Source organism: Ixodes scapularis, unplaced genomic scaffold, assembly GCF_016920785.2.
Source record: "Ixodes scapularis isolate PalLabHiFi unplaced genomic scaffold, ASM1692078v2 PGA_scaffold3__209_contigs__length_174095766, whole genome shotgun sequence".
Lineage (NCBI taxonomy): Eukaryota > Metazoa > Arthropoda > Arachnida > Ixodida > Ixodidae > Ixodes > Ixodes scapularis.
In genome coordinates, this window is record NW_024609868.1 from 36,103,468 (window position 1) to 36,129,452 (window position 25,985).

The following is a 25,985-nucleotide window of genomic DNA, read 5'->3' on the forward strand; positions in this document are numbered from 1 at the left end:
GATTATCCACCGAGGTTGCTTTGCTTACTTCCATGGCAGTTACAAGCATGGAATTGAAGAGCGTAAAACACTCTTTCTCTGCGTCTACAGACAACCTACGCAAAAGAAAACGTGAGAGCGCGTTTGCTGCTTCGTTGCCCACTCCACGTCGATGCAAAAGTAGGTAGTTGTGGCCCGGCAAAAGCAGTGCTTATCGTTGCATTCTAGAGCGCGGCCAAGGTTGGAGCAGCCTTGTCGTGAGCCAGTATTCTCAAGAGAGGCTGGTGGTCCGTGTATATTGTGAAGAATCTTCCATAGAGATAACGGTGAAACCGCGTTTAAGGCGAAATATGATAGCCAGGACCTCTCTTTCTCCTTGTGCGTAGTTTCTCTCCGCTGGTGTTAAGGTTCGCGACGCGAAGGCAACAGGCACTTCTGCACCGTCCGACGTCTTGTGAAAAAGGACAGCTCCAAGACCGTAGGCTGATGCATCACAAACCACACCTATCAGTTTGTCTACATCATAATAGGCTAATGCGCAGCTGTTGACTAGCAGATCTTTCTTTGCTTGGAAGGATTTCTTGCTCTGGCTGTCCCATTTCCATTGATGTCCTTTCTTGAGGAGCTCGTACAATGGTGACGCCGTGACAGCAAGGTTTCACAGAAACTTCCCATAGAATGTTAGGATTCCGAGGTAAGCCTTAAGTTCGGTCACATTGGTTGGCTCCGGCGCTTCTGTAGTTGCCTCTGTGTGTACTGGATGCCTGGTGGGGATATTTGATGTCCCAAGTACACAACTGAGTTCGCGAAAAACTTGTATTTCTCTTTTCTGAGCGTCGGGTTATGCTCGGACAGTCTTAGTAGGACCAGATCCAGGGTTTTGCCGCACTCTGCCAGATCTTTGCCAGCGATGATGATGTCATCGATGTAAACACAGGTGTGTGCAATTCCTTGCAGGACGCTGTCCATCAACGATTGGAAAATGGCAGGTGCGCTTGCTACTCCAAAGGGAAGTGGCTGGTACTTAAGCAGTCCCAAGTGTGTTAATGGTCAATAGATGTTTCGATCTGTCGCTGAGCTTGATTTGCTGGCACGCACAGGACAAGTCGAGAACACAAAACACACTGCCCCTGACCAACCTGCGGAAGATGTCTTCTGGATGTGGCAACGGATAGTGATCCATCTTAAGAACAGCATTGATGGTGACCTTATAGTCACCGCTTTCTTCCCCGTTTTTCGGTACGACCACTAACGGAGTGTCCCAGTCGCTTTGAGAAACGTGGCGGAGGATTTCATCTGTTCAACTTTTCGCAGTTGTGTTGTCACAGCTTCTTTGAGGGGCAGAGAAACAGGACGTGCCTTGCAAAAGACTGGAGTACTGTTTTCTTTGATGACAACCTGTGCTTGGTTATCTCGTACCGTGCCAGGGGAACTCTCGAAGACGGTCGGGTGTTTTTTTTTGGAGCTGTTTCACTTGGTCTTCGACAGTGATGCTGCAAATAGCCGTCCAGTCCAGCTTAAGCTTCCGCAGCCAGTCACGACCTAGAAGCACTGGTGGACTCCGACCTTCGCTAGCTACTAAAAACAAGTCGAGTGTTTCCTGTTGGCCTTTATATCGGACTTTTGCTGAGATCTTCCCTTTGACCGACAGCCGCTCCCCGGAGTAAGTGGGGAGGGCTGCTTTGGTTTTCAGGAGCTCTGTCTGGGGGAATTGTTTAATGAAAACGTCTTCTGGAATTATGAAAACCGCCGCTCCCGTACATCGATCAACATGAGAAGAGGAACTCTTCCCGCTTCTACCAAAACTTGAAATCCTAGTGAAGATTTCATACAAGTGTAGACAGTCAGTAGGTCTTCCTCCTCATCACCATCATTTGAATTTCAAGGGCTTGAACATTGAGCTCTGGAGTTTTTTTTATGCGTTGCGACACATGTTTCTAAGATGTCCAGTCTTGGCGCAGGTCTTGCAGCGGTACGTTTTGAAACGGCAGTCCCGGGGGTCATGCTCATTTCCGCTACGATAACAACCTTCTCCTGGTGCAGTACGGGACCTATGGTTATGAGACGTGCTGTCCCGGCGTCTGCTGTTCTCATTTGGTGACCCCTCCCGATGGATAGCATTGACTGCTTTGGATTCTTGGTGCATATCCGTCGTTTGTTTTGCTGATGCTTCTTCTTCTCGCGCTAGCTTGCAAGCGACTGCGAAAGTTAGGTTTTCTTCCGAAAAAGCACACAATGCCTTCTGAGTTTCTGCGTCTCTCAGTCCAGCCACGAGCTTGTCCCTGAGGGCGCTCTGCAGGAATGCTCCAATATTGCAAAATTGAGTCAACGTTTGTGAGCCAAAATGAAATCCTCAACTGATTCATGTTCTAGCCGAAACAATTGGTAAAACTTACAGCGTTCGGCTATTACAGAGCGCTGCGGGACGTAGTGCTCCTCTAATAGTGCCTTGATCTCGCTGTACGTCTTATCACCTGGCAAGTCTTGGGCTGCTAGGTACTTGAGGACTTCGTTCGTTCGATCATCGGTGACTGTTAGAAATGTAACTGCCTTTTTCTCTTCATTAATGCCGTTCGCAGCTACAAAAAGCTCGAAACGCTCAACGTATGTCTCGAAACTCTGAGAGGCCTCGTCGAATTCTAGTACCTTGCGGAGGTGTGGTAGTTTGGTACTCTGAGACGCTGACTACGTTGACAGGAAGAGAGAGCTCGTGCACATACGCTTCCTTGGTGGTCCTTCCAAATGTGGCTCTTCACGTTGCTCGCTGTGAGTTTTTGGCTGTACTTTGGTAGCCGTGATCCAGGTTTCCGTTCTCCGTAAAGTTCCGATGACCTCTGATGACAGATAACCAGTGTACTCGTTGCCAATATTAAGTCGTCAACGAGAGAGCCAAGACCGGGTCATTCCAGATGAAGTTTCCATATAGTCAGCAAATTGAGTACCTTATTTATCACTTATTGAACACAGGCGTTCTACTAACGAACACGCTTACCTAAATTAGCCAATTTAAGTCTTAAACGACCTTCATGATTTCGCTCATTCATAAAGAAAGTAAGAAAAAGAAACAAAACGACGGAGCTAATGCGCCGACTCAAACGCGCGTCTGATTACCTAAGCGCCGATTTCGCTATCCAACTTCATGCGCAATCTCGTCACCTCTCACTCCAGGCTAAACCGCGTACAACAGGCGTGACGACTTCACGGTTAGTTTATTGCTGCACCCACCGTGAAGCAGTAATGGACCAACCGACCCGGCCATTACTGCTCTAACCGGCTTTTCTCTAAACGCGTCCTCCGTCCAAGTGAGCAGGCGCAAAAGCCTTCGCGTGTTCACGTGACGGAGTGCTGCTCGTAAAAGAGTCCGCATCGTTTTCGCGGTTGAATCAGAAGCGTCGTCGAGTTGGAAGTGGGCGCGTTATGGAGTTCGAGCCTTCGGGCGGACGCAATTAACCGTGGATTTCGGCGGTCGTGGTGGCGGCGGCGGCTAACGTGCGCTGTGCCGTGCTGGGGGTTTCTGCGATCGATATCTAATTAACCCCCTCCTGCCGCGTTATGCCCATGCGCGTCACGGGTTGCATTCCTGGCCAGTTTCTTCGCGTCCACATCCGGGGGACACAGAAGGTGATCTTGACCGTGCTCGAGAGGTGAACCGTGTCACTGCATCGTCCGCGTAATGAAATATGTTTATGGTCATTAAGAGAGGTGGTCTAGTATGATGTCATTGGTTGCAAAGCGATAATAACATGGTCGCCACTCACCAGGCGTGTTTTAAACTATGAGATGTGCATGGGCACCGCCATAACCGACCTTCAGTTTCCGTTTCCTTTTATTCCGTTTACTTCACTTCACGATTACGCCAGTAGGACAGTGCATTGCCATATTAGATGCTATACTGTGTCCTCGCCAGCAATGGCCTTTGTGGGGGCTCGTAACGCCCGTTTCAGTGACTCAGCATCTATCTCGGTATGAGAAGAGAAGGTCATCAATGGCGGCAGTAATCTGTCACGTGTTTAAAGCAACGTGTATAGTTATAAGGTTTCATTGTTCGAGGTGAGCACGAAGCGAGAAAAACCTCGTTGAAATAACTAAAAAAAAAAAAATGAAACCACGTGGACGTTTTGGAACTGCGCAGTTGATGTTTTAGCATCATTAGTGCACAAAGAGGACGTTCCTCTTTTTTTTGTTGTTTTTTTTTGTGGCAAAAACGGCCTCGAGCAAGCTATAGTTTCTGACAATTTAAGAAACGCAGGGTTTGTCGAGTCCCCGAGAGTCTTATTGTCGCTTCGCATTCAATAAGAGTGCGACACGAGATGATAAGAACGCCGAGAGACGAATCACGAACAGAGAAGCGTGAACATAACGCATTTCTCCAGTTGTCACTGACTACAGCAAGTCTCGGTTCGCGTATCTATGATCTGGATTTCTCGTTTAATCAGTCTCGGAAAATAAAACCCTAAAACGTCTGCCGACTATAATTGCGCCCCAGACTTCACTCGTCGACCGCGTTCGTATGCGAATGCCAAACGCCGGACACCGGCGTTCCGCGTTCTAAGTGTAGTTGAGACAGGAGCAGCCGTAGCTTGAGGCCAACCCACTAATCACTCCAACCATAACTCGGCGTCCTGACGTTCCCGTTCTCTCTCGTTTCCTCCTTTCTCCCAGTTTCTCTTCGTATAGTGTGTTTGCCTCATGTTCAGTTCGGGGTTTCAGGAAGTTCCGGGTTGTGTGGCCGCTCTTTAATCAGTCTTTGCGACAGAAGTGGGGGAGAGGGGGGATGAGAGAGAGAGCCTAGAGCCCACGAGAGCGTGTGCCCAGTTGCCCGTCTTTCTCCCTTCTATTGTCCGAGCCAAACTTTGGCGCCTGAGTTTTGATTAATTGGGAGACACGGCGCCGGAACGTTTGTCCTTAATTAAGGTCTCCCCCCCCCCCCCCCCCCCCTCTTCTCCCAGTTGGCGTCGTCCGGTTTTCTAGTTCTTGAATATAGGAGGTGGCATACGCAGGTTGCCTTTTACGGCGCGGACGGCGAGCGTGCTCGCTGAACACGACGTGCCGCGCGAGTTGTTGCGTAATCTTGTAGCTGATAACGGAATGTGTAGGAGCGTCCCAACATAAAAAGATGCGGTTTACGATAAATCACGCTTCTTTTTTTAGACCTTTCGCCATTGTGGGGCGCTCACGCTGATTGGGCTCGGTTTGCCCATTGTTTTAACGCGTAACCTGTTATATGGCTGGCTGTTGCGTCCGCATTCGACTGGAACTTGCCTCCTCACTGATTGAACACGAGTCCCTGCCAATATATCGAAATCACCATCATCGTCATCATCATCACATCAGTGCACATGGAAAAACGACTAAAGGGTACCAGCAGACACTCCACACAGGAAGGGACAAAGGTAGAGGGGGAAGAGGCAAGAGAATACATTAGACATACATTCGAAGCAGCATTTTCGGAGTTAGAAGCAGATCAGGCCGTAGGGGATGGTAGCGTCTACACAACACAAAAGGAGGATCATTCTGAAGAAGAGAAAATGACCACAGGAGAATGGAGAGAAAGCAGAAGGAAAGGTTCCGGCTCGAACTGCGACAGGTCCAGACGGCATACCAATGCGACTGATAAAAGTTCTAGGCAAAACAAGCAAATTGAAGCTAAGGCAGGTGATTGACCAGATACTTATGGGTGGGGAGGTACCCAGTGACTGGAAATTGAGCAGGATGGGATTAATATATAAGGGCAAGGGATATAAAGACAGTGTCAAATCATACCGACCAATCACAGAAACTTCAGTAATATACAAACTAGCTATGCAAATCGCAAAAAGAAGAATGGACGAAAGGTCAGAGAGAAAGCAGATTCTGGGGGAGCTTCCAAACGGTTTCAGGAGGGATAGACGACTAGATGATAACTTATTCGTAATCACGCAGTGCATAGAGATGGCAATGACAAGTCGAAGGCCATTATGGGTAGCATTTTTGGGCATTAAAGGGCATATGACATTTTGAATCATGAAAAACTCTGGGACCAACTGAAGAGCTATGAGCTAGGGGGAACCATGGTTAAGTTTCTAGAATGGGTTTATACGGAGAAAAGAGTGGTTATAACATGGGACGCCGAAACTACAGGACCAGCAGCAATAGAAAGAAGACTTAGACAGGGTTGCCCATTGTCTCCCCTGCTCGTTATGATATACCTCAGTGAGATGAAAAAAAATTAAAGCAGTGCAACGTAGGTTTTGACCTGACTTACATGGAGGAAGGACATAAAGTAAATCAAGTATTACCAGGGTGAAGTATGCAGACGACATTATACTCGTATGAGAAAGTCGTGAGACGATACAGGAACTGATTAGGATTCGCAGCAGGGAAGGGGACAGTTTAGGGCTAAAATTTAATAGAAACAGGTCGGGTATTATAGTTTTCAACGACGAGAAGGGGGAACCCCTGGAGATACAGGACACATTGATAGAACACGTAGAAAAGTACAAATATCTGTGAGTATGGTTAAGTGAAGAAAACGGTATCTGAAAGACCATAAAGATATTGTAATAAAGAAGGGGAAACGAGATTCAGCTATCATGCAAAGCAGGACACTATGGAACTATAATAGATATGACGTCGTTTGGAATGTATGGAAGGGAGTCATGGTGCCAGGACTGTCATTTGGGAATGAGCTATTGTGTATGAGGTCAGAAATCCAGGCAGGTTTGGAGATACAGCAAAGGAGTGTGGGTAGGTTGGCATTGGGGTCACATGGAAATACACCAAATGAGGGAGTACAGGGGGATATGGGTTGAGCATTTTTCGAGAGTCGAGAAGCGATCAGTAAAGTAAAATTTGAACAAAGTCTGGCTGAAATTGAGGATACATAATGGGCAGCGAAAGTGTACAATTATCTATATATAAAAAAGTCTAAACACTAAGCGGACAAACTGAACCCGCAAGCTGAGATCTAAATACATTCAACAAGATTGGGCCGATCAGAGTATATTAGTAGAAAAGGGAGTAAAGGAAACAGGGAGGAAGTTAGTGGGAAGAGAGAATGCAGGGGAAATCAGCTTTAAAAATATACGGGGCACAAAAACAAGAAATAATGAAGGAACAGTTGTATGACAATTCATTGGGGAGGTCATTGCTGCCTGAAGCTAGAACGGGGGTACTAAGAACGAAAACATATAGGGCTAAATTTCAGGAAATCGACACTCTATGCAACATAATCAACCGCGAATGGGAAACTATAGGACATGTAACCTTAAGGTGCACGGGGCTTCGTCCCACCCTCTTGGAGTTGACTACGGATTTGGAGGGGGCCCTGGGTTTTGCGGACATGTATGGACGAATGGATGGGGACAGAATTGCGGCCACTAAGAGGAGATTGAAAGATTGGTGGAAAAGATCTAAATAGGGGTAAAAGAAATACAGATAAAAATGAGCAATGGAATCACTCTAAAAAGGGGGGGGGGGGGGCGGTTGTGTTATAACAAAACTTATTCAAATTAAAATAAAAGGAGGGATGACGAAATGTTAGGCAAGGTGGCGCAAGCTGCCACCCGTTACAAAGGGTATAGCCATTACTATACATCCGTCCATCCATCCATCCGTCGTCTTCACCATCATCAACGAGGTAGAGGGGCTTAGAGTGATAAACCGGAAGTTCGGAAGTGGCACCCCCCCGGTTGCCGCCATGTTTTACGCAAATGTGACCACTCGTCACATGACCTCACAAAAGGCGTGACGTCATCGGTAAGATGGCAGCGCCCAGAGCTAGTAAATGCGAGTTTGTTCGGTGCGCGCGGTAGCCGCGATGTGCAGCTGCTTTCCGACGACTTCGGGCTTTTTATTGCTCGCTGACGGAAGTATAATGTGAAAACATGAAGGAATGAGACATTATACCCTTTTTGCGCAAGATCGCTCTTGATCATCTGGATTGTAACGCTTGTGAGACAGCATCAGCCGTATCGCCGTACCGGTGCTTGGATTACCGAATGTGTTCGAGGAATGATAGAACTCTGAGTGCTTTTAGCATGCAATTTTCGCATTCTCTTAGCTTTGGTTGAACGTTGGAATGTCTGAGAATCGACGCGAAATATATGCGTCGGACGTAGGGCCTAGGGGAATTCGTTTCAGCCCTAGGAAACTGCATAATCACAGCCAACTTTTAGCGAGGAAGCTCCTGCGATCTTTACGTATTGTGCTAATCGATGATTCTACATTCGATCGTTTTTCTTCCTTTTTTTGTCAGTGCGAAGTGCACACTTATTTTCAGCTGCGAGGTAGACGTTTTATTGAGTGTGGAGATGAATAAATCGTTGCGGGCACCTGCTTCAAAGCTATTCAACTTGCTATAAGAAATACTGTTTTGGTGTACGCATAGATTAACTGCACATTGTTCTATTTCGTAGCATTTATTGCAGCAATACTTTTTTTTAATCACGAGTGCATTGTATTAGTCGGTCAATTATTTACTTGTTCTAATTACCTGGACAAGATAATTCATATTTGTGTTCACCCTTTGCCCGAAGTGCAGTCTTGTTGAAAAATGATGCCACATCCTTTCGGTCTCTTCAATATACTTTTTTCAAAAGTGTAAGTTGCCTATACTTTGCATCACCGTAATTCGGAAAAGGGCAACCGCCACAGCCCCCTCGAGCCTATCAGAGAGACGGAGTGAAGGTATGTGACAAATGTGTGGAGACGAGCACTCTGATGTATGTTGTCATGTGCCTCTCTCCAACGTGCATATTGACTCACCGAGACTGTAGCCTTTGCCGTTTGCCAAATTGTGATGGAACGAATTACAGTACCTACTACTCTAATTACCCAAGGCCTTCATACTTTGGGCATTTGTTCGTCAACAATGTTATGTCCGCCGTCACTGTGAACTCGGCTCAGCGCCTATTGGACTCTAGTGCTGCATTAGCGTTCGACGTGAACTTCGCCCATTCGTGTGCTCTACGCCTAAAAAAAATTGTGACAATTGCGTTGCTCGATGGGGTTTCGCAAATGCTCTTTTGTGTCATTCGTATCGAAAATGTCCTCTATAGAACAATGTATCAACACATTTAATTAAACTAGATGCTCAGAGGTGTGCTCGTTACAGCAATAATTATTTCTTACGAGTGTAATATTTAGTTTTGGTAGCTGGGTTGGTTTTGTGCTCATTAATGTCAGTGTGCTATGATGTTATTAACATGTGTGCAGTTTTAAGTATCCTCTCTGCAATGCCTACGAAGGCCCCGGGAGGGAATAAATTAATAAATAACATTTTCACATCACTGGAGGGAATATGTTAATAAATAACAATTTCACATCGATAGAGTTTGTTTTCGGATGCACCACATGTTCAGAAGAGGTGGAACGAATGCAGCCCCATGCAACAAGTCTGCCAGTCTGGTATGTCCCATTAATTAATACTGAGGGGTCAGAGATGGTGATTGTCCTCAAAAGGCCCAGCGTATGCAGTAAACACACTTCTTGGTGTCTAGACTCTGAAGGCGTAAAGGCAAGCGTAAATATGTTTTTTTGGTTAGTGTATCAATTGTGTTTATTTCCACTTGATTACATAATTATGGATTCTTAGCAAACGGTTTCATAATGAGTTATTTCTGCGACAGTCTCGTGTCAGGCGTTCAGTCGTTGTACCTGTTCTCCTTGTTGTCGGATGACGCTCCTGGCACGTCTGTGTTCAGTTTGGTCGAGTGGCAACTTCTACTGACCGATGCCATTTTGTAATCATGTGGCATGTGCTGCACCTGACATCTGATGCACTGGAGCTGCAGGGCTGGCCTCTAATCCGCACATTTTCCTGGTAGCTTTCTGCGTCAATGCACCAAGCTCGGCATGTAATGTTTACATGGCTTTGCCTTTTCTTGTACCATTGACTTGGTGGCTGCCAACAATGTTTGTTTGCTATCCAAGCCATTTCACTTCCATTCCGTAATGGTGATTTCTTCTGCATCCCCCGACCACTGCAACTTGTGCAAGTCCCGTGTGGCAAAGTGAAGTCGGGTGATGCTTGGTGTCCACTTTTGAGAACAACCAACCATTCTATTTCTTCAAGTCACTCAGCGGCATTCTCCTTCAAAGTTAGAAATAGTTTGCTTCGTGGCGTGGACACAGATAATTAGTGTCAGCAAATTATTAGGTATTGTCCTTGGACGACAACCGACACCAAATCAACTGTCCTTGCATTGCCGCTCACCTGCTTTGTCGTGCTTACCTCCCATCGAGGCGAAGGGGATCAGAAGCTTCGGGGTAATGTTGGCACCAGGGACAAAGGCCACCGAAGATAATCCTCAATGATTCCCGGACGCTCGTCGAGACATGGTCGAGGGTCGTTCAGCTTGAACCCTTGCAGGCCAATTCATTGGTATGTGTACCTGCAGTAGACATGGTCGGCCTCATGCAATGGTAGCAGAGTGGTTTTCGGTCGACCATTCGCAGCACCTCCGTTTTCCTCGGTGTATTTTGTTCAGCGCGGACCTACGCTGGTTCTTCCTGATGTCGGGAATGCTTCGGTGTTGGGGTGTCTCGTTGAATTGGTATTGGATAGTAACAGGTAGCCGGTGGCGGTCGTCGTGACTTTGTGGCATAAACCGCCCTTGGTTCGTCAAATGCCGCTTCGCTCGACTAAGTCTCCAGTTGAAATGCCTTTCGAACATGTTCCGAAACAATCTCGGCAATCAAAATAAAATCCAGGCAAATGATGGCAGGAAGTAGCTTCCTGATCTCCCCCGTACAACGTTGTGGATGATGTCGCAGATGCCTGGGAGACTGGCGTCGAAGTTGCAGCTGGATGACTCAAGTGTCGAGACGCTGGGGAGTTGTTGATATTGGCAGGCTCGGGCTTGCAGTGTACATCCAATGTTGGAAACCTCGGTAATATGAACCCTTCGACTGTTGTCGTGGGGTTGCGGACAAGGCTGCCGAAGGTGTTGTGCCTCACATGAGGGACATGAGATTCTTAGCTTCTTGTCTTCTGTAGCATCAGGGTTGGCATGGGTGTTGGATCAGGCGCAAAACATCCTCCTCGAAGGCGATGACGCTTTCGTTGGGGTCATGCCCTGGAGAGAATCAAGAATTCAGCCCTCTCTCATCAATGTTGGCTGATGAACATGCACTTCAGCTCGATCTTGCAAACTTCCCACGACGTTAAAGAGGATTCGTGGTTCTCAAACCAGTGCCTGGTAGTTTCTTCCACCAGAAGTATAGGTCCTGCAGGAGCTGGTTGTCCGTCTACCCACTATGGCGGGCGATACGGTCATATATTTCAATCCAGCCTTCGACGTCTTCATACACCTTGCATGAAAGGGCATCGGAGTGCGAGATGTGACGGGCATGCAAACGATGGTGGGAGCGGACGCGGTTTGCTGCTACAGATTTGTCATTGTTGGCTTCGTCAGGTTCGGTTTTTCTGGCAAAAGACTGAATTCCGGTGGTTCTTGCTGGTAGCAGCGACTGGCTCGGATTTCAGATTCTTCGTGGTGTATTTCCAAGGTTCATCATTGTGGTAATCGCTCGTATTTCGGTTTTTCTGAAAGGCTCGGGATAGGACTTGGTTCACGGCTGGCCGGAGGTTTAAGACGCGGGATAGTCCGCCACCCGTGTCCCGTTATCGGGCAACTCGGCTGAGGAGCTGCCAGGGTGCACACAGAGTGAAGGGCTACGGGCAAAGTACCCAGCACCTCCACCAGAACATACGATGACGGCTGTGCATGGCCTGGAACTTTCCAGAACAGTAAATATTAATAGGAGATAGGACTGGAGCAAGCACCCGTGACAATATACGAAAACTGACAGAAGAGAATCTATCCTTACGGCTAAAAAAGCTGCATTGTTTTAGAGGCATTCTGTCCGAACAAATACTCTCCTTTGGGGTTTGGCGACTGCCGTGGACGAACTGAACTGAAATGGATGTGGGACCACTTTTCTGGTAATGAGCCGCTACAGACTGTCGTCGCAAAGCGGCGTGAACGGGTGGACTGGGTAGGCAACACGCGCGATGAAATGTCCATACAGCTTGCAATTCGCGTACCGAGTGTTGATGAAACTTGTGTCGACAAAACGTGCGACAGAGCAGCGGAATCAATACCAACTCTAACACCTGTGCTCCGCGAAAGTGCACGTCTACGCCAGAACAATTTAGGAAGCAGCACAGTATCACCTAAAGCACGGCACAAGAACTACCAACTTGAAGGCAGCTCTCCGGTGCGCCGAACAACCAAAGTGAGCTTTCGGTCATTTGAACGAAGTGGCACCACGATTGCAAACTGCCAAGCACGATCGACTCACACAATTTCCGTCGCTAAACTGTGTATCCAAATATATTGCACACGCTTCACTGCAGACCTGGAAGATTCCGATGATCAACGAGAGCACAGAAACGTTGCCTTAAAATTTACTTGCGGTATCCGAATCAATCCGAGGTCCGAGCAACGTAGGGCCGATTGCCTCTTTCGTGGCAATACCCCCGTCGGTCACCAGCGAAATGCACACCGTTCCTCCTTCTGTTCACGTTATATCTATGTCCGACACCACGCTGAACTCTGAAGTCGCTTTCGACCGGCCTCATATGACGACTTCCGCGTCTGAAATCAACGCGCCGACACGAACGACAACAAACAAAGCATCCGACAAGCTCCGTCCCAGCTGGGACCAGCCGCTGCCTGGGTGCTGCCATCTTTCCTGTGACGTCATGTATTTGGTTTGGTCATGTGACGAGTGGTCACATTTGCGTACAATGGCAGCCGCCTTATGGGGGCTACTTTCGAGTGCAGACCGGAACCCCGGTTAATCGCTCTAAGCCCCTCTACCTCGTTGACCATCATAATCATCTGACGTTGAAAATCCAGCGGTGCGGCCTTCTTATCTAGGAGGTGTGGAGAGAGCGCGTTTCCAGATACGATGTGACAGTGAGCATGAGGCGAGGGAGAAAATAAGAAGAAGATGCTTTCGGAGGAATACTGGAATACGAGAAACAGCAGGATCAGAGCGGCGGTGTGCAACCGCAAGAGACGCGAACTTCGCCTTTCACTTCCCACTGGAGCGCTATAGCTGTGGCAGGAGTTCTCTTTGAGAGGTGCTTCGTACGACAATGTTCGTGCCGTCGAATTAATGACGTACCAAATTTATTTTGGCAAAATCACCGCGAGGCAAAAGGCAATGCACTTTGTGTTTCAAGGGCCCTTGCCACAATAATTAGGGAAAAGACTAATATTTTTATAATAATTTATTTGATTCTGAGTATCGGGTTCGTGTAAGCGGGCGTTTAAAATTTCGTTTTAATGCGTAACATCAAGCATTTGTTCAAAATTTTAAGTAATGCGTTGTGATTGGTTCGCCGCCGCCTGCGTTGTGGAGTAATATGTCTTATGGCAGCAGTTCTTTCTTTTTTTAATTTACAGGGCGTGCAATGGTTAATGGTGCAACGTTATTCGTAAGAATCGGGGCCGTAAGGTAATCTGTTAAAAGAGCGCGTCAAAAGAAAAGAGAACAGCCACTTCTTTACGGGTGATTAATTACTAAATGTGCGGCCATCTGTGACAAATGCGACGCTCCGCTTGTGCATGTAAAGTTCGTTCGATTAATCACTATACCCTTAATTAACCCTCACTTTTTTTCTTTACTCTTATCTTTCATTTGTCGCGCGAATAAGGTTTGCAATTAGAACAAAAATATACGGTTTTTACAACATTGACTTTGACTCGCTTGACGTGATTCGGCTTTTAATTGAACAAAACATCCTAAAAATTGGCTAACCATCTCCAGTGTTAAGAAACGGCTGCACCGAGCGAAGAGGAGAGTGGCTAAATAAGATTTGGGGGGGGGGGGGGGGGGGGGGGGGGGGACACGAAAGAAATGCCTAGCACAGGCTGAAGTGTTTTCTTTTGTCATGTTTCTAGTTCAGTCAGATCGGCTAAGACTTTGCCAGAAAGCGTGAACCCGTAATAAGCTTCTTTTTTTTTTTTTTTTTTTCTAGAAAAGGAGGCATGAAAAGAATCGTACAAAGAATGACAAGTTCTTAATCAGGACTATAGTTAGTGACAGCGTGAAAGTCCCAGGGCGTTGCAATTCCGCAGCATCTCATTCTGGCTTGGCAGTCAACGAGATTGCGCACTTAGCCGATAATAACGCCGAAAAGCTAATCACGAAGGAAGAAGCGTGAACGTTTCTAAAGCTGCGAGAAACAAAATAAATTTGTTTCTTTTCTTTAGTTTCTTTTGTGAAGGAACGAAAACGAAGGATTCAATTTGAAGTTCTTGGATAAACGGAGCACTTCAATGCCCACATGTTGAGAGAAACTGAAAGAAAGAAGGAGATAAAAGCGCGCACCGAGCTCTGATTGGAAAGGTAGTGGGTATAGATGCTACAGGACTAGCCGCCTTTCTCTCAACACACTGTTCTTCTTCCAATCAGAGGGAACAAGAGCGTCGTCTGCTCCTTGCTCAGGATGGTCTGTCGTTGGCCGCAGTGGAAGAAGAGAGAGGTGTCTGAACGGGGGCACCGCTTCGCCGTGGTACAAGAAGCTTCGCCCGCGTTTCTCGCAAATGCCGTGAGATGAACAACATGACTTCGTGCTCGAGAAACCTAGAGTAACTATATACCCTCTACGGGGCAGTGTAGCGCAATGGCACCCACGGGGTTACCAGCTTCGCTCCATGTACTACGGGAAGCAACAAGGGGAGGCGAGCATCGTTTCTGTCGGAGGCGCGGCGGTGCGATCTAGACGTCGCGTACTGCGGCGAGCGACGCAGAGAAAATAGCGCGACGATGCACCACGCATGCGCCGTTGACCGTCTCCCCATTCCGCTCTCCCTCTTATCTGCTCGGTCGCCGTGGTGTTGACTCGGGAGCGAGAAGCGCGCCCACGCATCGCCGTTGTCCTGAGGCGACGACCTCTGGGACACGGTTCGCAATATTAAAACACCGACTACCTGCTGTTGGTAGTCGTTGTTTTCACCGACTACCACGCTATAGTTGGGTCCCATCGAGCGAATGCCGCTGTTCGAGCGTTTTGACGACTTTCTCTTTCGGGTCATAGGCATGCAAGTTCGTCTGCTGGTTGCGTAGCTCATGCGCTTGCTTACCGCATGCCTCCATGTTACGAGTTTATTTGTCTTTCTGCGGTGCCACGGTTCTCGTCAACCAAAATAATGACTGATGTTACAAATATTACCTGCGAAGAGGCTCACGCGCTTGTTTCTTAAGGCCGGTTCAGACACTTGCGTTTGAGTGCGTTTGACTGCGTTGCGTCGAGTGCGGAAAGCTAGTCACCGGCACATCTGTGCTTCGTATGAAGCGTGGAATCCAATCCAAGGAATCACCTTGGCACGCGATATAAGCAGCAGGGATGTCCTGGTTTCTCACTGCCGCAACGCAGTCAAACGCAGTCAAACGCAACTGTCTGAACCAGGCTTTACGAGTATCCACGACTCAGAGTGCGTATTTGGCTGCATCGGGAGCGCGTGCTCGTAGCGCATTCTTCATCCTCCCCGTTGATTTGAGTACCTCTCTTTTATATTTACCGCCTTTATTGGCTCGTGCAAATGTTGTTTTTTTTCTGTCCTCGATACGACGCATTTTGGTACACTTGCACGCCGTATACAACATCGTAAATGCAATGAGCTGGCAGCCTACCCGACTGACATAATTTCTTCCAGTCGGAATTGTGTAAAAGCCTTTGCCACCTTCCGTGCGATGGAAGCCCTTGTTAACGCTGCAGCCGGTCATTTTCACGGGACGCTTCTACGCGAATGCAAAGCTCATTGCGGCCAAAAATTAACGGTCGGTGAAAACGGCGTCACTTTCGTTTCGGAGGAGCGAACTGGAGGCCGGTTGCGAGCAAGCCAAGCACGGGCACGTCTGCACGGTGCCGATGTTCCGGTCGCGTATCACAGTGCGGGTGTTGCAGACGCGAGGTACGCGAGGAGAGCGGCCGAGGCGAGTGGCGTTGGCACCGTCTGTTCTCCAGAACTTAGAACTCTATTAGACAGTGCCCAGTTGCCACACATTATGTTAAAATGCTTGAGAAGCTTTCAGCGCGTTGATATTTTGCGAACATAAAGCGAAAAACACGTTCTGCCCAAAACTCGCCTCCTGGCGAGGCAGCTTCCCTGCAGAACTCCTAAAGAGAAATCGCGCATGTGATCTCCTCTCCGCCAGTGCGGAGTTGGCGGCAAAAGAAAAAAGAATGCGATCCCGTTGCTCTGCAAGCAGAGCATATACATAGCTTGCACTTCCGTCACTTCGTCAGACACGACGGGGGAAGGGCGCGTGAGATGGTAGCTTCCGCTGCGTTAACGACAGGCTTTTTGACACTAGAAATGGAGTCGGACTGACGTCACATGCAAACCATGTATACAGTTGCTAAATTACAAATAGCGCTAGGACGAGGACAGACGAAGAAGTGGACAGGACAGGCGCTAACTCACAACTGACGGTTTTATATACAACGTTAAAGAAGGTGAAGGAAGTGTCTGGAGTTGAAAAAAATAAGAAATAGGTCTTTTTCTAACCGGGGCGCTCTAAGAAGATTGTTAGACTAGAAAGGCTAAAACACAGTAGACCAAAACGAAATTAGTAAAAATTAAACAAAGGTAATGATTTTGAACTCTATACGATACTATTCTGAAGGCTTAGAAAATAACCCCTGGACCGTGGGAGACAAAATGAGAATAAAAAATGAAAAAAAAAGGATAAAAAATGAATAGAAAATTAATAAGTGATCGTCCAAAGGTCGCCGATCAGTGCCTCGTACAGCTTATTTTCCTTTTTACATCCAACAGGCACCACAACCAAAGCTATACCGGCGCGAGCGCAAAAACCCACCCGGTGCACCACCTCACGCGCTCACGTGCAAACGTGACTATGTATAGTGGTTCAAGTACTGAATCTCTTTGTCACTAAACGCCAAAGATGGTGCAGAGACGCATTTTTCTTCATTGGCTTGTATGGTCTGTGCTTCAAAGATATCCCTGTTCTTCTTGTCTTTAAAGCGTCTGATCGCTTTTGTGTTTGAAAGCAAAGGTGTGCAGGAGCAATCTCGCGCATGCATAGCTAAATGTCCAGAAGGTGTTCACTGGAAGTTCAGGGCATGTTCTCTCAGTTGTGTATTTATGCAACGTCCAGTCTGTCCTATATACCCTTTCCCACATGTGCAAATGGATTTCATACACCACTCCGCTGTTGCAGTCGACATACTGGTGCTTGTGGTTTATGTTGCATTCATGATGTTGTTTCTTGATATGGTTGATTTTGGGCACATTCGTTTTAATTTATCCGGTGCCGATAAGACGACTTGAACATAAAACGTGGATGCTATCTTCTTCAGGTTGTGCGAAATCTGAGCCATCTTTTGCCGCCTTGTCGGGACTTGCTAAGACACATCTCTCTTCGTCCATTTTGCGCTCCCGTTCGCTCTGATTGGAGGAAGACAGTGGGTAGGGAAAAAGGCAGCCATCCTTTGCGTCTACCAGACTTGTAGGCTATACGTTACACGTAGTCAAATTTCTTGTATTGATTATTATGTGGAGTAATTTTGTGATCATACAAATACATATATTAGGAAGTGATCGCGAGAGTAATCAGATTACTTTTGGAAGACCTCGAATTGCTCGTAACCGTTATTATTTGTCCCTCCCCTTCCTAATTGCACCCTTTGTGTGCACAAGATTTTCTACCGAGGAATCTTCAAACCATGTCTTCGACAGAAGGATGGTTTACCAGGATTGGTGGATTAAGAAGATAAGTAGTTTTATAGATCGGTAGATCGGTGATTTTAATCCAATATTGGACATTACGAAGGGCTCGTTCTCAAACCGGCTGATAAAGTCTGTCGTACTAAAAATCTGAATCGGAAGTGTATAACGGTTACCTTTTCAAGTAACCGCCAATTACTTCACTTATCAAGTGATCAAGCAATACAATTGAATACGTTTTAATCGACAGTAATTGTAATCGATTACTTTTTCTCGAGTAACGTGTACAAGGCTGACGCCTAACCACTAGTAATTCCAATGAGAGGTGTTAGCGCTGACGACACCGCACGCTTTCATCTCCTCCTCCCTTTCAGGTCCACTACATTTTTTTTTTTTCGATGGCCACTGTCGTGTTTATGCAAAATTTAGACAAATGCATGCGTATTCAAGAAGCAGGCGACTACAGAGGATGCTATCGGACAATAATGTCTCTGCCAATATTTTTTTGTAGCTTGTATCTGCCTGGAAGAGGCGTATCTGCCTGGTACGCCTCTTCCCACTGTAGAGCCTCCTTTTCAAGCAGATCTTTTCCTCATGTCAATTTCCGCCTCGTAGTCCGTAGAGACAGCCACGCGGGCACTGCGAAAAAACAAAAACAAAAAGCCATAATTCTTCTCCAGTTGCTGGCCTTGCCAAAGTCATCTACCGCTCATCTTTTTTTATTTTTAAAAATCTTTTTAGCGGCATTGTAGCACATTCTTCGCACCAATGCCGCTACGTGGCGCAACCTGCATCCAGGAACCGCCAGTCGGAAACGGCATACGTGGAGAAAGAAGACGCGAACAATTCAAAGTGCGCGAGTCCCTTTCATGGATATATCGAGTTCTGTTAGAAGGAGAAAGAGAGAGGAAGAGAGAGAAAGCGAGGTAAAGGGAGATAGGAGAGTTTGTAACGCGTTTACGACAGATCGTTTAATCGTTCATGCGAGTAATGAATTCCGCAGTTGCGGAGCGACGCACACCGAGGCCTAGTTGTCCTAGGCGCTCTTCCTAAACTGCTACAATCGTGTTTGGCGGTTGGCTGAATTCCCGTGGAATGCATTGCTAATTTACGTATGCATAGGGAAGTTTTGCCGGGGGCTTTGTTTAATCGCTGAATGTACGCCCACTCGGGAACCGCGCGGGACAAACATTCGCTCATTTCCTAATGATACTTTATGAGCTGTTTCCTCCAGAGAGAAAATCGAGACGGAAGTGAAAGCCGTAAAGGACTAAAACATGCCCTAGCAAAACATCCGAGTGAAAATAAATAATGTAAGATAATAAATCGGTGAAGGATGACATAAAGAAATGATATAAACAGTTTGATGATTACTCCTTTTTGTTTGCTCGATAAATAAAGGTATAGATGGGCCAAATGCAATTTTGATTTATCGGCAACTTTAAGATTCCTGATAGATATGTGAGATTTGAAGAGTTAGAGGGAATGGCAAAATAAGCAATTGCTCAAATTCTTGAACACACGCACACAAGCGCGCGCGCGCACACACACGCACAGAGACACACGCAGACGCACACACAGACACACACACACAGATACACATACAAATTACTTGCGATTAAAATTATTCAACAGAAATGGAAATAATAAAAGATACCATGGAATCTTAACAATAGGCCGACTGAGAGTCGATGTATGCGAGAGCGCTTCGTCGTAGAACCATGAGGAAACTCAGCTGTACGTCTATGGTTGTTAGAATAATTAACTATAAGCCATAAAGAAAACTTTAGAGCCTAGGAAGGTTCGGTAAAACCAAAAGGGCTCACATGATGACTCGTGTGACGCATCCAGCAGCTGCACCCCGACGTAGCGTAGTCAAACGTATACAAGGGCTACTTTGTTGATGAGCCTTAAAGGGACCGTAAAAAAAAAACAACAACAGGATTTCACCTCTTACTAAGTAGGCACCCCAATAAATCTTTAATGTTAATACAACTCCGATCAGTTTTGACCACTTCATATTTGAGTGAACGTTGCTATACTTTTTTGTTGTTGTTGTCGGTCACACTCCGAGAGTGTGACCGAAAGCTCTCGGAGTTTGTTTCTAAATGTATACTACAGCACGGCGATCCACTCAAGACATAAATAATAGTTCATTAACATTTTTTTTCTCACGAGAAAAACTGTTAAAACTGCTCTTTTATATTTCCAATGGTTGTCTAGATTGAGGAACAAAAAAAAAGGGGGGAAGGGGGTCTTCGTTTTCTCACTGAGACTGCATGAACATTTGGGCATGATATCCGTCGTCCTTTCTATGGTCTATTATACGGTGAGAAACGGAGGGAGAGGAGGAGCATAGAAAAAATCGTAAGGGTGCAGGCGAGCTGGGGAATATTAACCATGTTGAAATTAACCTGAGACTGGGTAGAGAAGAAACATCAAAACGTAGAAGGGACAGAAAATAGACAGGACGACGTCTCAAACGTCGTCCTGTCTATTTTCTGTCCCTTCTACGTTTTGGTGTTTCTTCTCTACCCAGTCTCACATTAATTTCATCATGGAGAGGAGGAGATATGCGCGTGCGGGGGCGTCGGAGCTCCCAGCTTTGACTGGAAAGAGCGTGGGTAGACAATGGCTTGCTGCCTTTGGCTGCATTTACATAAATCCAACCGTAGCGCATCTAATCGAGATTTGACTATTTTGATTGCTAACAGATGGGTAAAAGAGGCAGAAGTAGGCAGACAGGCTGCGTGTGACTGGTCCCTGCTCGATTCGATGCGATGCGATCGCATTCATGTAAGCATAGCCTTTGTATACCTGCCAACTGCATCCCCTCCAATAAGAGCGAGCTAGTGGGTCGTCTGCTGCACGTGCCGAATATGGCGCGTTCGAACGAAGCTCTTGTTTGCTCTGATTGGAGGCGGGTAGTGGTTGGAGACCAAGGCAGCGAGACTTGGTGTCTGCCCACTATACCTCGTTTCACCTTACAATGGACCGCAAAGGACGCTACTAGCCAACGGAGCCAATCCATAGCTCGAAAGGGTGTCGCGTGTCCTTCCGGTTGGGCGGGGGCAACGCGGAGAGCGCAAAGTCACGTGACAAGCTACGAGCTATATGAATTGACTCGGGTGGAGCATCCGTCACGGTACTTCGTAAGGGGGAACGGGGTATAATCGTTGCAATTTCAAAACCTTCCCTCCTTCAGTTTCTTACTACATGGTTGCCGACAGAGTGGTAGAGGGAAGAAGGAGTTTCGGTTGTCCCAGCCTCCAACGCGAGCTTCCTGCCCTCCATTAGCGGCGAGATGTTTTGGTGGCGCCCTCCTATGGTTCCCCCTTGTGACGTCATTACCTTGCGAACAACGAAGTTCGATGGTGTTTCTAAATAGCATGGTGGAAGCCTGAAATCATTGCGCTCTCAAAGGAACACTGCCAACACCGTCGAAATTAAAGTTCTTTCATTCCTCTTATTTCCGTCGATGGGATACCCCTTCCGACGTCATAGTCAGCTTTTGGGCCAATCGTGGAAGGCCGACTACAGCGACGCTTTCGGTCGCGCACGTCGCCAATAACACTCGGACGTCTGGCGGGCTTCGAGCGTGCCCCCGCAGCGAATGCACGGCGGACGCGGTGACGAGCGCGTGCTGGGGGCCGAGCATATGAAAGAGACGTCCCGCCGTTCTCAACCTGCCAGTTACTATGTACCAGAGCTGGCAGTAATGCAATTACTGTAATGAAATTACAGTAATTTAATTACTTGTTCCAGTAATTAGTAATGTAATTCATTACTTTTTGTAGCAGGTAATTTAGTAATGTAATGAATTACTCCAGCGACGGTAATTGTAATTAAACTACCTAATTACTTTTTCGCACCAGGCATATTTTTTGTGTCCACAATACACAAGAGCGCTTTTCTTTTTATTTTACTTTTTCTTTTTCCTCTACACCTTTCCAAAAAACGCTCTTTGGCCGCCGCTATGTTGCTGATGCTGATGCGGCTGGTGCGACTCTCGTGCCCGCTATCAGCTATACATTTTCTGCCACTCTCTTGAACTGTGAAAACCCACTCAGCGCGATTCTCTACCTATGTTTTGCGGTTTTGCATTGGACGTTTTCTGGCCTCTCTTGAAAGTTTCCGCTTACTTTTTCTGATGCATACTGCGTACCCTCTCTGTGTTTTCTTCCACTGTGAGAAATAGGGCTGGTAAGTGCCTTCCATTCGAGCTTTTCTGCTCGACATTCTCGGGAAACGAAGGAGGGGAAGTAGGTCGAACTAAGGCCCCTGGTGGAACGGCCCTCGACGCGATTTTGCGAACAATGACAATTGTTCTCCCCCCTCCCCGAGATAATCCGCGTAGGGTCCTCAGTCATCTCCAAAAATAGTTGTCCGGGTTGGGGTGGGAAACGGATCAGTCGCGTGCGTTCCTCTGTCCATCGGTAAACATGCAACAGAGAGTTCTAGCTGTGTGCCATGAACTGTGGAAATAATGTAAATAAAGTTATCTGTAAAAGGAAGTTATCAATAGCTCCTTCATATTTAAAAGTATACAAAAGTAATGCGAAAGTAATGTCATTACTTTTAAAAGTAATTTGTAATGGTAATTAATTACTTTCTGGCTGTGGTAATTTGTAATGTAATTTAATTACATTTCAGCAATTTTCAGCAAAGTAATTAGTAATGTAATTTAATTACAAAATATGAGTAATTTGGCCAGCTCTGCTATGTACTGACTAAAGGAACCCCGATTATTAGTGCTCTACGTACATCTCAGAGAGTTATACAGGCATGAGGTTCTGAGAAACGCTTCGATAGAATCTATCCATTCGTCATTCTGTTCAAAATCGTTAAATTCAAACAAACCTTTTTCTCTTCTTTTTTTATGTGATATACTTGAAACTATTTATCCCATACACTCACAAACGCAAACACGGTATATTTATTATCAACCTTCCAAAACAAATGCACGATGCTCTTATCTGGAATAATCGCTTTCTTGGGGGATGAACAAAGGCCATCCTGCCTTGCTTCCTGGCCAGTTTACGGTTTTGCTAAATATGTTTCCACAAAATAAATAACTCATGCCGGCGCCTGCAAAGTTTCCGCTACTCGGTACTTTTTTTTATTATTTTTTTTATAATTTGTCTTTTATACTTTATTTTAATCACTTGAGAACTTTGCGCGCCGCCCGTATCTCGGCATGGCATGGAATTCGCTTGCGTGTTAACCGCGACAGAACCCAGAACACTTATGGGGAACACAAAAGAAAGTAGAACGAACAAACAAAATTTGTTTAAATATTTTTGCCTCGTCTTTCAAGTGTGTGTCGAATTCCACGTCTTTTGGTTCATGATCTGACTAGCAACATTAACATTATTTAGCTAATGGCACGTTGCTAACAACGTTGTTAACGTGTTTATAACAACGACAAAAACTAACTTGCAAAAAACTTGTTAGACGTTAAAAACCAGCAAAATGACTTGTATATAGGCAACCCCGATTCGGCAGCAAAACGAAAACTCATTCTTGTTTTTCTTTTCTTATGTCATCATGCAATGTCTGCTATTAGCTCCGAGACGTCTGGAAGATGTTTCGGTGGCGCCCTCTAATAGTTTCCGTTCGTGACGTCACGACCGTGATTTGCCTCACCGTGATTGGCAGGATTTGCTTCGCCTTGAGCCTGCGATTGGGCAGGCATTATAAGTACAGGAAGCTATGGTTTGGCAAATCGCAAACTTCGACCACAGAGACACTCTCTGTCGCGCACGTCGCTAACAGTTCGTTTCAGCTTAAATCCAGATGCAGCAGACGCTACGAGGTAATGGAACTAAGGAAGCAGCGTGAAAAGCGCAAGTCACTGTTTACGATTGGTTCAGTGATGGTACGGCACGTACAGAAACATGACGAACACCATGACGGTGCTCTTTTGACTTTGTTTGATTGGTATCTTCAGCTCGTAGCGTCGGCTGCGTCTGGACTTAGGATGAAAAGAAGTATGTAAATGTTCGCCTGCTTTGACTTTACTTCATTTCACCGTACGTCCAAGCACAATCAAAGCCTAGGATTATAAAAAAAAGACACATCCGAAACATATTAAAAGCACAAGCTTACGGCACATGTAAGCGCGTGCTTGGTTTAGCGGTTAATAGCAGGCGCACAAAAGCATGGCAAACGTCCAGGCATTGCGCTTTTGGGGCTCCTTGATTGGCACCATCAACTCGCATGTCCACTGCGCTCAGATGGTTTCGTGTGTGCATAAATCGTCTTAATTGCGGTGTAGTTTTAATGAAGGGACTTCGAGCGATGCCATTTTAAGCGTTTGTAGATATCGCACGTGCTTGTTCGCGTTTCCAAAGCAAAAATATGCGCGAGCATAAGCTGCGGATTTGTAAACATTCTAGTGGCGAGAACGCGGAACGAAAAATATATGGAGTCAAGAAAGCAGATGTTCGAGAGACTGTTGCAAACACGGTAACTAGGGGATCGACTCATATTTGATAAATATTGAATGGTAAAAATTAGCACACTCGTATGAAAGGTTTCAATCTAACAGCCACTTTAAAGGCGGTTCAAACGTTGGTGATATTACTTTTTAGTTGTTGACAGTTGTTGTACGCACCGGTGGTTGTAATATGAGGATCTGTTCCAGAATTGTTATCCACATTCATTCTGAAACCATATTAGTGTATTTGGATTTGGATTTGGATTTGGGCTAGTTGGTTGAACCTACTCGTCCGTCGTTTGTAGGGCTTTTAACCCTTAAACATTTAGTATTCTACCTTAACTTAATAATAATAAAAATTAAAAAAAAAAAATTGCCTTTTTGCCGTCGTGGCACACGCAGTTGTAACACAGAATTTCACGGGCTGTCTATAGAGAAACGGGGTAGACATCTGGAGGCTCGATCGCGCGAAAGGTATCCGTGTTCGCTATGACGAAATCGCCGGACGCGGTTTTGCTGGGGCCTGCGAGCGGCTTTGTGCCCGTTATATGTCCATCGGCGCAGAGTGGAACCGACCTGGCTGAGGTGGGCGCGCGATTGCTGGCTCTTGCTGGACGGCCGGGGATTATATCGTGTACACGGCCGCGATTGCCGGACGGCCGGGGATTATCGTGTGCACGGCCGCACTCGGCACTTGAAGAGGAATCCTCAGCCGCCATGATATTCCAGCGCTTCCTGCGCCTCGCCCCCTCGCTCGAGGACCTGAGAGCACCGCTAAAAGGCTTCGTGCCAACGGCCGGCTGACCTCGCGGCCTTCTGTCGTGCCCGGTAAGCGCGTCGAGCGCTTCGTGGATCTGCTATTTGAGTGCGTTATTGTCTGTGGCGGGCCTGTATATGCGAAGTTCTTAGAGCCTGTCCGCCATTAAGTTACAAACTCTTTATAGTTCTAGTCTTCAATCTAGGCGATCTACAGCGCAGATTAGAATAACACCCAAACTGAGCAATATATATATATATATATATATATATATATTTACGACAGTTGCAATAGGCGGGTGCGTTTTTATTTACGCGTATCAGTGTGGCCTCTGACTGTGTGCACCTGTCTCTCTCCCTCTCTCTCGCAGACTCTCGTGTGTCGGACGGGACCAACGTGTGCTCGGTCCTCCTGACATTCATCTCCCTGCTCATCATATCCCTCACCTGCCCCTTCTCCCTCTTCTTCTGCATCAAGGTGCGTTGGAATTGGGTTCGGCGGATTGTATGCGTTCCTCGCAGCGTCGGCACATCCGATGCCACTAGGGTGACCCTGCTGCTCCGCGAGCGTGATCTGCAGCATACATTTTGCGCCACGGAAATTTTCCCTTAACGACAAGAACAGGTAGGAATGACCACCAGCACGGTGCGATGACATCACGTGCAAGCCATGTACAGAGTGTCCCTCAAAAAATTTACAGGGTTCACCTCCGTTTTTTTTTTCCCTTGACACATTGTATACCAGTTAACTTATTTTAATCGTGCCGCAGCCGTGTTATGCGGACACCACCCCTGGAATACTCTACGCTTGCGAACATCCTCCTCTTGCTCCGTGCAACACGATCACAGTCCAATGGCAATTGAACCCAAACCCGATGCCGAGGTTTCTCCGACGCTTTGATTGGACGCGAGGCCCCGTCGAACGTGGACGTAGCACTCGTATTCAATCTGCGTCTTCGCTCGATCATACTGTGATGACGTCAAAGTTTCTAATGCGTAGGCTTTGATGATTATTCTATGGTTATGCCCGATTCCCATAGGAGAAGTTTACTCACGATTTCGCAGTTGCGATGTCGCTTATGCTGCAAAAAAAGAAAAAAGCATAGTGCAAGCAGGAGTGA

The 25,985-nt window shown here is 46.6% G+C and overlaps 1 protein-coding gene across 1 annotated transcript in view; it reads left to right on the top strand.

Moving 5' to 3' along the window:
- The window catches only part of LOC8028184 (band 7 protein AGAP004871), a 208,785-nt gene that overhangs the window by 99,422 nt on the left and 83,378 nt on the right, over positions 1-25,985 (top strand). Inside the window, exon 3 of the mRNA XM_040216177.3 lies at positions 25,236-25,342. Within this exon, the coding sequence (XP_040072111.1) occupies positions 25,236-25,342 (107 nt within the window). The remainder of the gene's footprint in view (positions 1-25,235; positions 25,343-25,985) is intronic.